Below are 12959 nucleotides of genomic sequence, written 5' to 3' on the forward strand. Positions count from 1 at the left end.
CTCTTTGTCTGGGTTTAGACCTTCTGGGGGGTATTTTATTTCCTCAAACTTGGGAAATTCTCCCTCATTTTACTGTTTTTTCTTTGTGTTTGCCCTATCAATATTTTCATTACTTTTAAATTTGAGTAAATGATTGCTAATTTACTACTACTCTTGCATATCTGCACTTTTTAGTCCTTTCTTGCAACAATCACCTATTATATCTTCATCTTGCCTTGGCAGCTCTAGGATAAATAATCTCATATGGTGGTTTACCAATTTTATATTTCAAAGAAAATAACCATACTTATTTGGTCAATAACCATATATAGTGGTTTAATTAGCATTACCAATGTTTAAACATTCTTATTTATTATATAGAAAATACATAGATCTGGTGGTTTATCAGCATTCCCAGTGCTTAACCATACTCATTTCTTATATGGAAGATAAACATATCTAGTGGTTTATCAGTATTACCAGTGTTTAACCATACTTATTTCTAATATGGAAAATAAACATATCTAGTGGTTTATCAGTATTACCAGTGTTTAACCATACTTATTTCTAATATGGAAAATAAACATATCTAGTGGTTTATCAGTATTACCAGTGTTTAACCATACTTATTTCTAATATGGAAAATAAACATATCTAGTGGTTTATCAGTATTACCAGTGTTTAACCATACTTATTTCTAATATGGAAAATAAACATATCTAGTGGTTTATCAGTATTACCAGTGTTTAACCATACTTATTTCTAATATGGAAAATAAACATATCTAGTGGTTTATCAGTATTACCAATGTTTAACCATACTTATTTCTAATATGGAAAATAAACATATCTAGTGGTTTATCAGTATTACCAGTGTTTAACCATACTTATTTCTAATATGGAAAATAAACATATATAGTGGTTTATTGGCATTACTAGTGCTTCTCTATTTTTATTTCTTATTTTTTTCTTATATGGAAAATAAACACTTTTGGCGGTTTTATCAGCATTATTAGTACTTAGCCATGCTTATTTCTTATATGGAAAATAAATATATCTGGTGTATTATCAGCATTATCGATGCTTACACATATTTATTCCTTATTTAGAAAATAAAAATATATGGTGGTTAACACTTCCAGCACCTAAGCTTACGTATAAATTCTCTTAGCTGGTGTTTTTTTCGTATTAAAAATGATTAAACATACTTATTTCTTATATTGGAAATAAACATATTTGATGGTTCAGTAGTTTACCAGTTTTTAATTTTTCCATCTTATTTTTTGTATGGAAAATAGTCATATCTGGTGGGTTATTGTCCTTGCCAGTACCTAATCATACTTGTTCGTATAGAGAAAATAAATATATTTGGTAGTTTTTCAGCACTTCCAGTACTTTATTTCTAGAAATTAGCAGGACCAGTCGAGACGCTCTTCTTTGCTTTCTGCTATTAACCTTACCTTGACTTTCCTAGCATTGCCTATGCTTACTGAGCTGCCTTATTCTGTAAATACCAATCAGGTGGTGCATTCTTCCTCATGTTCAAGAGGATCTAGTCATGTCCATCATGGATCTGAAGGAATCTTGCCTTCTGGGATAATTACCAGTACCTGTGTTTTTTTGCTTTCCTGGACAAACATTACCTATTCATAATTTTCCCATTTGGTTTAGATATGGCTCCTAGGATCTTGACAAGTGTACTAGGTGCCCTTCTTCTGGTAGTCGGACTAAATGGGATTTCGGTGGCGCCATGCTTGGACATCATTTTGGTTCAGGCGCAATCTTTACCTTAGGGACATCTCACAAAAAGAAGTTACTCTATTGTTGGGTGCATGGCTGGAAATTAAACCTGGTAACAAATTCTCTCAACCCCATATTGTGAGTGATCTCTGGGGATTATTTTAGATTCTATCTGCATGCGAGTTTATTTCACAGATAAGCATAGGGCTGCCTGTTGTCTACTTCCACTCCTTTGCTTTCAGTGGCTCAATGTTGCATGGAGGTGGAAGGCCTTATGATAACATCTTCAGATACTATTCCTTTTACTCTTTAATCTGAGACCTCAACAGTTATATATGCTCAAATAAGGAACAGGAATCTTGGAGACCTGTCTTGGGTACTATCTCTGGATTTTGAAATGAGTCTCATTCCTGGTGGCTCTCGGGAACCTGTTCACTAGGGTATGTGCTTCCTACACCCATCCTGGGAGATCTTAACAACCGATATGAGTTTGTCAGGCTGCGGCGCTGTGTGGGGTTCTCTGAGAGCGTACGGTACCTGCCGCCTAGACGAAGCGTTCCTTCCATTCAACATTCTGGGACTGAGGGCCATCTTCAACTCTCTTCAGTCATGGCCTCAGTTGCATTCCATTAGTTTTAACGATTTCAGTGGACAACATCACTACAGTGGCCTATGTCAATTCCCCAGGACTGACCTTGCAGCTCTCTGGTGATGCAGGAGGTGTCTCAAGTCCTTCATTGGACAGAGGTGTATCAAAAATTAGCCATCCACATTCCAGGTGTGGACAGTTGGGAAGCAGATTTCTAAGCAGATGGACTCTGCACTCCAGAGAATGGTCACAAAACCACAAGTTTTTTGCGAGTTTACTCTCAGGCGATGGTGCCTGGGGGTAGATCTGAGAGCAAGAGATCATCAAGTGGAGTTGGTAGACGCTTCAGCAGTTCTGTGACACTTCATTCTAGTGTATCCTTTTTCTCCAGATGTTCTGCCCCCTTGAGTACTAACTTGAATCAAACAGGAGGGAATACCAGTGATCCTGTTAGCTTCTGCATGGCCATGCAGGACTTGTTATGCAGACCTTGTGAAAATGTCATCTGCTTCTCCATGGCGGCTACCTCAGACCGGACCTTCTGAGCACATGGTCTGTTCTTCTATCATAATCTTGATTCTCTGAGGCTGACTGCATTGAGATTGAATGCATAGTTTTTGTCCTAGAGAGAAGTCTCTGAGGCGGCGATTCATACTCTTGTTTAGCCTAGAAAGCCTGTTACCAGACAAGTGGAGCGCTTATCTGTTTTGGTGTGTGTGGACCGTGGGTTCCCTTGGCACTGTCAGGGTTTTTTCCCTGCTTTGTTTGCCATGTGCTGCTGGCAGCCATTTTACTCACCTCTCTTGCTGACTCTGGTGCATAGTGTGTGATGCTGCTCATTTCCTGCATGCCCTTTTATGGTCAGAATGGTGTACATCATCCATGTGAGACAGGTTGCAGAATTGTGATGTTATCACTTATTATTTAAAGGGCCTCTGTTCAGTATGCTTTGCCCTTGCGTTGTCTCAGACCTGTTTGTGAGAGTTCCTGTGTATTACCTGGCTGCCTGACGTCCCTCCTGGTTCCTGATACCTGGCTTGTTCCTGACTCTGCTGTTCTTGTTGCGGATTCTGGCTCGTCTGACTACTCGCTTTGGCTCCTGACTCGGCTCGTCTGACTATCAGCTCTGATTTTGACTCCTGGCTTGTTATTTGACTTGTGGACTTTTTATTATTTTTTGCTATTAATAAAGGTGTGATTTTTTTTGTACTTCTCGTCTCAGTCTGATTCCTGGCACCCTGACAGGCACAAGGTGAAGACACTGTGTATCCTTCAGTTTTCTGCAGGATGGCTAGAGAAGGTGCTATTGGCTAGTTCTCTTAAAGGTTAGATTTATGCTCTTTCTGTGTTGCTGCATAAAAGGTTGGCACATTTGCCTGATGTTCAGTCGTTGTTCAATCTATTGCCAGAATCAGACCTGTTTTTACACCTATTGCTCCTCCATGGAGCCTTAATCTTGTTCTTAGAGATCTTCAACAGGCTCCATTAAAGCCTTAGCAATCTATTGCTATTAAGTTACTTCCTTGGAAAGTGTTTCTGTTGGCTATTTCCTCTGCTCAGAGTGTCAGAATTGTCTGCTCTCAAGTGTGACCCGCCTTATCTAGGGTTTCATTTGGATAAGGGTTTCCTGAGAACAAAGATGGGGTTCTTACCTAAAGTTGTCTCTTCTCACAATAATAATCAGGAAAGTGTTGTTCCATCTTTTTGTCCCAATCCTCCTTCCTCTAAGGAAAGACTGCTACATAATCTGGATGTTAGAGCTTTAGAGATTTCGTCAATCTCCTTCCTTGTTTTCCTTGTTTTCTGGTAAGCGCAAAGGTCTGAAAGCAAAAGCTGTTGCCCTTTCCTTCTGGCTCAGAAGTTTGATTCGCATAGCTTGTATGGAAGGCGAGTTAGCAGCTTCCATTGCGGATTATGGCACATTCCACTCATGGTGTGTCTTCTTCCTGGGCTTTCAAGAATGAGGTTTTAGTTGAGCAGATTCGTACGACTGCTACTGAGTTTCCCATAGGTTATGAATGGATTTCATGGACTCTTACTGTTATTAGAAAGAAAACATAATTTATGCTTACCTAAATTATTTTCTTTCTTGGCACTGAGAGTCCATAAACCAGCCCTGAAATAATGTAGTGACAGTCTTATTTCACCTCTGTACCCCGTTTTGTCTCTACATTTCCTTATCCTCGGCTTGAGAGGGATATTTAATGCTTTGTTTGGGGTGTCTTTGCCTCCTCCTGGTGGACATGTGAAGTGTTTTCCATAGGTTATGAATGGAATTCATGGACTCTCACTGCCAAGAAAAGGGTAGAGAGTTTGTACACCCCCAAACAGGTAAGAAGTTTAACATCAACAAATTTTATACATGTGAGTCTACACATGTAATTTATCTTATTAAGTGTCCATGCTCCAAAATCTACTTGGGCGAGACTGTTAGAAAAATACGTGATCGCCTCAGTCAGCACAGATCAAATATAAGATGTGGGGACATGAAAGCCCCGGTAGCCTGTCACTTTATTGAAGCTGGTCATAATATCTCACAATTGAGGTGGCAAGTCATTGATAGTGTTGAACCCCATAGAAGGGGTGGGAATAGGGAAACTCAGCTAAAGAGGAAAGAATCCTTCTGGATACACAAGTTGGATGCTTTAGTTCCCAAAGGGATCAATAGAGAAATAGATATGACAGTATTCTTGTGAGTAAAAATTTGAATTTAAAAATTTGAAATAAAAGATATTTCTCTCAGTTTGTAATACAACACAATATAGTATTCACTGTAAATAAGTAAACTGTAGCAAAGATAATAATATTATCATATGATGAATGTGTAAGATATATATCTGGAAATTGTAACTACTAACAGCAGATTGTTTTTAACTATGTATTTAACAATTTTTATAGGAATAATGAGTTTTGACCACTAGGTGGCGATATTTTGTAGTTGTTTAGTTAACACAATGTTATTTGGTGTATTAAGGGTTAATGTCATATGGTATTTAAGGAGCAGCTAACAGGTGTTCTGAATAAGCATGAGTAAGGGTTAACAGCCCGCTGTGTGCCAAATGCTGAAATGGAACAATAAAGGCTAAGTTTATTTAACAATTTTCCTATCATTTTTTGGTGCTGTGGAAATCAGTTGTCTACTGCCAAGAAAGAAGAAAATTGATCAGATAAGCATAAATTATGTATGTATGCATGAACATTAGCAGACTTACCAGCCTCATTTCTTTTGTACTCAGCTTTTTGTCTTTACGGATGGAGAAGTTGGGAACACATTGCAAGTTATAGAAGAAGCAAAAAGGAACGCTAAAAACCACAGGTAATTCTGATCCAGGCCTCTGTATATTCATTGTGTGTTATTGTGTCGGCCCATTCCCACAGAGTGGCATCAATCAGCATTTTGTTTACATCTTACTGTGCAGATGTTTTGCATTTGGAATTGGAGAAGGAGCCTCAACATCTTTGATTAAAGGCATCTCACGAGCAGCTAGTGGCACCTGTGAGTTTATCACTGGCAAAGAGAGAATGCAGCCCAAGGTAAGTGACTCCCTCACTAACCATCTTCATAAAGATAATCTATAAGAGAGATTGTAATTCATTACACAATATACCAGCTTCTCCTGCACTGTTCATTATGGCAGGAATTAAACCTTATTGTTAGTTATTTCCAGTAATTAGACATTCAGAGGGGAGGTTTATTCTCTCCAGCAGAGGGCAGCTGTATAATGGTGGATATTTATTTAGTAAGGTGATATGACTATTAAACCTTTGAGTGCTAAGCACTTTCCCACCTGGGTGCTAAGCTTTTCCACGGATTCATCCTTTACTTGTGGGATATTATCCTCCTGCAAATAGGAAGTGGCAAAGAGCACCACAGCAGAGCTGTCTATATAGCTCCTCCCTTAGCTCCACCCCCAGTCATTCTCTTTGCCTAATCTAAGTACTAGGAATGGTAAAGTGAAAGAGGTGATACAATATTAGTTTTTAATTTTTTCAAGCAAGAGTTTGTAATTTTAAATGGTACCGGTGTGCACTATTTACTCTCAGGCAGCAGATGGATGAAGACTGCTGCCTGGAGGATGATGATCTTAGCATTTGTAACTAAGATCCATTGCTGTTCCCACAGAGGCTGAGGAGTACAGGAAACTTCAGTGTGAGGAACGTTTTCGTGCTATGCAGCAGTGAGGTATGTTCAGTCATGTTTTTCTGGAGAGACTGTGTATTTCAGAAAGGCTGACATTATACCCAGGAGGGTAAGGGTAAGCAGTAATCCTAGAGCTAATAAGAAGGGCATTACTAAGCTTGCATAAGGGGCCAATTACAAATATGGTTGACACTGAGTTGTAAATGTTTGTGGGCAAAGTTTTTATGATCTGGGAGTGCTTTAACGTTTTGTGGGCAATAACGTTTTGGGCAACTTTATTGAGGGCACACATGGCTTAATTTCTGGGTCTCAGAACCCACATGGCTAGTTATAACCGCTCTGGTGCAGTTCTTTGAGGCTGTGGAGACATCGAGTGAGATGGGCGGGGCCTATTTTCGTGCCTCAGATGCGCAGTTAGTTTCTCTGAGCAAGCAGCAAGCTCTAACTCCTGAGGGCCCTGGTGGATGTTTTGGGCCAAATCTAAGCTTTGACCCCACATTTACTATCCCTGAGGGCAGGTAGGGCCACAGCAGGGCGAGGTGCTGAGGGTGTTTTTTCCGCATCTGGGCCTATTTTCAATCCGGTTTGCACATTAAAGGGTTAAATGTTAAAATACCTTGTGGGGCAATCTTAACTACATATATGGTGTCTGCTTACAAAAATTTTAAAAATTTGGTGTATGTTTAGGCTGTTTTGCAGAACATGTATGCTTTTTTTCTCTTAAAGGCGCAGTACCGTTTTTTAAGATTGTTATTTTTTTTCACTAAATAAAGTGTTTTCATGCTTGTTTGTAGTCATTACTAGCCTGTTCAACAGGTCTGACATTGAGGAAAGTCAATGTTCAATATGTTTAGAAGCCATTGTGGAACCTCCACTTAGAATGTGTCCCTCATGCACTGAAAGGTCAATAAATTGTAAAGAACATATTTTAGCTACTAAAAGTATGTCGCAGGATGATTCTCAGTCAGAAGGGGAATCAGGTTATGCCATCTAATTCTCCCCAAGTGTCAAAACCGTTAACGCCCGCACAAGCGACTTCTAGTGCGTCTAATTCTTTCACCCTGCAAGATATGGCCGCAGTTATGAATACTACCCTCACAGAGGTTTTATCTAAGCTGTCTGGTTTGCAGGGGAGGCGCAGTAAGTCTGGTGTGAGAACAAACGCTGAGCCCTCTGACGCTTTATTAGCCATATCCGATGTACCCTCACAATGAAGTGAGGGATTTGCTGGCTGAGGGAGAGATTTCTGATTCAGGAAATATGTTCCCTCAGACAGATTCAGATATGACGGCTTTTAAATTTAAACTAGAACACCTCCACTTATTGCTCAGGGAGGTTTTAGCGACTCTGGATGATTGTGACCCTATTGTAGTTCCAGAGAAATTGTGTAAGATGGACATATTCCTAGAGGTTCCTGCCTACACTGATGTTTTTCCGGTCCCTAAGAGGATTTCGGAAATTGTTACTAAGGAGTGGGATAGACCAGGTATTCCGTTCGCTTCCCCTCCTAATTTTAAGAAAATGTTTCCCATATCAGACGCCGTGCGGGACTCGTGGCAGACGGTCCCTAAGGTGGAGGGAGCCATTTCTACCCTGGCTAAGCGTACCACTATACCTATTGAGGACAGTTGTGCTTTCAAAGATCCTATGGATAAAAAATTAGAGGGTCTCCTGAAGAAAATATTTGTTCATCAAGGTTTTCTTCTCCAACCTATAGCGTGCATTGTTCCTGTAACTACTGCAGCGTCCTTTTGGTTCGAGGCTCTGGAAGAGGCTCTTCAGGTTGAGACCCCATTAGATGATTTTCTGGATAGAATTAGGGCTCTAAAGCTAGCTAATTCTTTCATTACAGATGCCGCTTTTCAACTAGCTAAATTAGCGGCGAAGAATTCAGGTTTTGCCATTTTAGCGCGTAGAGCGTTATGGCTTAAGTCCTGGTCTGCTGATGTGTCATCAAAGCCTAAGCTTTTAGCCATCCCTTTCAAGGGTAAGACCCTATTCGGGCCTGAACTGAAAGAGATAATTTCAGACATCACTGGAGGGAAAGGCCATGCCCTTCCTCAGGATAAGACGAATAAGATGAGGACTAAACAAAATAATTTTCGTTCCTTTCGAAACTTCAAAGGTGGTCCCTCTACCTCTTCCCCTGCCGCAAAGTGAGAGGGGAATTTTGCTCAATCCAAGTCAGTCTGGAGACCTAACCAGATTTGGAACAAGGGTAAACGGGCCAAGACAGCATGAAGGGGTAGCCCCCGATCCGGGACCGGATCTAGTAGGGGGCAGACTTTCTCGCTTCGCTCAGGCTTGGGCAAGAGACGTTCAGGACTCCTGGGCTTTAGAAATCGTAACCCAGGGGTATCTTCTAGATTTCAAAGATTCTCCCCCAAGGGGGAGATTCCATCTTTCTCAATTGTCTGTAAACCAGACAAAAAGAGGCGTTCTTACGCTGTGTAGAAGACCTATATACCATGGGAGTGATCTGCCCAGTTCCGAAAACAGAACAGGGGCAAGGGTTCTACTACAATCTGTTTGTGGTTCCCAAAAAAGAGGTCCCATCCTTCAAGATGGAGACCATTCGGACTATTTTGCCAATGATCCAGGAGGGTCAATTTATGACCACCGTGGATTTAAAGGATGCGTATCTACAGATTCCTATCCACAAAGATCATCACCAGTTCCTCAGGTTTGCCTTTCTGGACAAGCATTACCAGTTTGTGGCTCTTCCCATCGGGTTGGCCCCGGCTCCCAGAATTTTCAAAAAGGTGCTAGAGTCCCTTCTGGCGGTTCTAAGGTCGCGGGGCATAACTGTGGCGCCTTATCTGGACGATATCTTAATCCAGGCATCGACTTACCAACTAGCCAAGTCTCACACAGACATCGTGTTGGCTTTTCTAAGATCTCACGGGTGGAAGGTGAACGTAAAAAAGAGTTCACTTATCCCTCTCACAAGAGTTCCATTCCTGGGAACTCTGATAGATTCGGTGGACATTAAAAAATTTCTGACGGAGGTCAGGAAATCTAAAATTGTATCCATCTGCCGAGCTCTTCATTCCATTCCTCGGCCGTCAATGGCTCAGTGTATGAAGGTAATCGGCTTAATGGTAGCGGCAATGGACATAGTTCCGTTTGCTTGCTTTCATCTCAGACCACTGCAACTTTGCATGCTCAGACAGTGGAATGGGGATAATGCAGATTTATCTCCTCCGATAAATCTGGACCAAGAGACCAGAGACTCTTCTTTAGTGGTTGTCACAGGATCATCTGTCCCAGGGAATGTGTTTCCGCAGGCCAGCGTGGGTCATAGTGACGACGGACGCCAGCCTATTGGGCTCGGGTGCAGTCTGGAATTCCCTGAAAGCACAGGGTTTGTGGACTCGGGAGGAGGCTCTCCTCCCGATAAATATTCTAGAACTGAGAGCGATATTCAACGCGCTGCAGGCGTGGCCTCATTTGGCGTCGGCCAGATTCATAAGATTCCAGTCGGACAATATCACGACTGTAGCATATATCAATCATCAGGGGGGAACAAAGAGTTCTCTAGCGATGATAGAGTTTACCAAAATAATTCGATGGGCAGAAACTCACTCTTGCCATCTATCAGCAATCTATATCCCAGGGGTGGTGAACTGGGAAGCGGATTTTCTAAGTCGTCAGACTTTTCATCAGGGGGAGTGGGAACTCCATCCGAAGGTGTTTGCACAATTGATTCAGCAATGGGGCACACCAGAATTGGATCTGATGGCATCTCGTCAGAACGCCAAACTTCCTTGTTACGGGTCCAGGTCAAGGGACCCTCAGGCAGTACTGATAAATGCTCTAGCAGTACCCTGGTCGTTCAACCTGGCTTATGTGTTTCCACCATTTCCTCTTCTTCCTCGTTTGATTGCCAGAATCAAACAGGAGAGAGCTTCAGTGATTTTGATAGCACCTGCGTGGTCACGCAGGACTTGGTATGCAGACCTGGTGGACATGTCATCTCTTCCACCATGGACTCTGCCACTGAGACAGGACCTTCTGATTCAAGGTCCGTTCCAGCATCCAAATCTCTGCGGCTGACTGCTTGGAGATGGAACGCTTGTTCTTATCCAAGCGGGGTTTCTCGGAGTCGGTCATAGATACCTTGATTCAGGCTCGAAAAACCTGTCACCAGGAAAATTTATCATAAGATATGGCGTAAATATCTTTATTGGTGCGAATCCAAAGGCTACTCATGGAGTAAGATCAGGATTCCTAGGATTTTGTCCTTTCTCCAAGAGGGATTGGAGAAGGGGCTATCAACTAGTTCCTTAAAGGGACAGATATCTGCTTTATCAATTCTACTGCACAGACGTCTGGCAGATGTTCCAGACGTTCAGTCGTTCTGTCATTCTTTAGTTAGAATCAAGCCTGTGTTTAAACCTGTTGCTCCGCCATGGAGTTTGAATTTAGTTCTTAAGGTTCTTCAAGGGGTTCCGTTTGAACCTATGCATTCCATAGATATTAAGCTTCTATTTTGGAAAGTTCTGTTTTTAGTTGCTATCTCTTCGGCTTGAAGAGTTTCTTATCTTGTTTTCCATGCTGATAAGGTGGTTTTGCGTACCAAACCTGGATTCCTTCCTAAGGTTGTTACTGATAAGAATATTAATCAGGAAATTGTTGTTCCTTCTCTGTGTCCTAATCCTTCCTCTAAGAAGGAGCGTCTATTGCACAATTTGGACGTGGTTCGTGCTTTAAAGTTTTACTTGCAAGCGACCAGATTTCCGTCAAACATCTTCTTTGTTTTTTTTGTCTATTCTGGAAAACGTAGGGGTCAAAAAGCTACGGCTACCTCTCTTGCCTTTTGGCTGAAAAGCATCATCCGTTTGACATACGAGACTGCTGGACAGCAGCCTCCTGAAAGAATTACAGCTCACTCTACTAGAGTGGTGGCTTCCACATGGGCTTTTAAAAATGATGCTTCTGTTGAACAGATTTGTAAGGCTGCGACTTGGTCTTCGCTTCATACCTTTTCCAAATTTTACAAATTTGATACCTTTGCTTCTTCAGAGGCTTTTTTTGGGAGAAAAGTTCTTCAAGCAGTGGTGCCTTCTGTTTAACCATCTGTCTTGTCCCTCCCGTTTCATCTGTGTCCTGTAGCTTTGGTATTGTATCTCACAAGTAAAGGATGAATCCGTGGACTCGTCTTACCTTTTATAGAAGAAAACTAAATTCATGCTTACCTGATAAATTGATTTCTTCTATGGTAAGACAAGTCCACGTCCCGCCCTGTAATTTTAAGACAGATTATATTTTTTGGTTTAAAACTTCAGTCACCTCTGCACCTTGTAGTTTTTCCTTTTTCTTCCTGTAGCTTCGGGCGAATGACTGGGGGGTGGAGCTAAGGGAGGAGCTATATAGACAACTCTGCTGTGGTGCTCTTTGCCACTTCCTGTTAGCAGGAGGATAATATCCCACAAGTAAAGGATGAATCCGTGGACTCGTCTTACCATAGTAGAAATCAATTTATCAGGTAAGCATAAATTTACTTTTTTAAGTTTGTTTGTTTTTTTTTTTTTAATTTTAACTTTTTTAAGTTTTTTTCAGATCCCCAAGACTTATACTGTTGGAAAGGTTAGGCGATTACCTTTCCAACATTGGGTCTTGGTGGTCTGTAGCTGCTTAGATGTCTGAGATACAGACTTCTAAGCAGCATGCCCCCTGCTCCTATATTTAACATTAAGTATAAATAAAGTTGCGCGGTGACGTCACCTCGCATAACGTGAAGCCCTGGCGATGCCTGTCACTATACAGGCCCGATCGCCGGGGTAGGAGCGGGTGGGAGCCCCAAGATCTCCCTCAGGGAAGGAGAGTGCTAGCGACGGCTCTGAGCCGTCATTAGCACCAGAGTGGGAAACTCTACGACGGCTCAGAGCCGTTGTTAGCACTCAAGGGGTTAAAGGGACATTAAACCCATAACATTATTTCATTATTCAGAAAGAGAATACAATTTTTAAAAAGTTGTCAATTTACTTCTATTATCAAATATGCTTTGTTCTCATGTTATTCTTTGTTGAAGGGATACCTAGGTAGGTGGCGTGCACGTCTGGAGCACTACAGGACAGGAAATAGTGCTGCCATCTAGTGCTCCTGCTAATGTATAACATTAGTACTACATGACAGGAAATAGTGCTGCCATCTAGTGCTCCTGCTAATGTATAACATTAGTACTACATGACAGGAAATAGTGCTGCCATCTAGTGCTCTTGTTAATGTATAACATTAGTACTACATGACAGGAAATAGTGCTGCCATCTAGTGCTATTGCTAATGTATAACATTAGTTTTATATGACAGGAAATAGTGCTGCCATCTAGTGCTCCTGCTAATGTATAACATTAGTACTACATGACAGGAAATAGTGCTGCCATCTAGTGCTAATGTATAACATTAATACTACATGACAGGAAATAGTGCTGCCATCTAGTGCTCCTGCTAATGTATAACATTAGTACTACATGACAGGAAATAGTGCTGCCATCTAGTGCTCTTGCTA

At 41.4% G+C, this 12959-nt stretch overlaps 1 protein-coding gene across 1 annotated transcript in view; it reads left to right on the plus strand.

The window, feature by feature from the left end:
- The window catches only part of LOC128648384 (von Willebrand factor A domain-containing protein 5A), a 314477-nt gene that overhangs the window by 165457 nt on the left and 136061 nt on the right, over nucleotides 1-12959 (plus strand). The window contains exons 13-14 of the mRNA XM_053700991.1: nucleotides 5544-5623; nucleotides 5727-5841. Coding sequence (XP_053556966.1) covers nucleotides 5544-5623; nucleotides 5727-5841 — 195 coding nt within the window. The remainder of the gene's footprint in view (nucleotides 1-5543; nucleotides 5624-5726; nucleotides 5842-12959) is intronic.

Source organism: Bombina bombina, chromosome 2 (genome assembly GCF_027579735.1).
Source record: "Bombina bombina isolate aBomBom1 chromosome 2, aBomBom1.pri, whole genome shotgun sequence".
Classification (NCBI taxonomy): domain Eukaryota; kingdom Metazoa; phylum Chordata; class Amphibia; order Anura; family Bombinatoridae; genus Bombina; species Bombina bombina.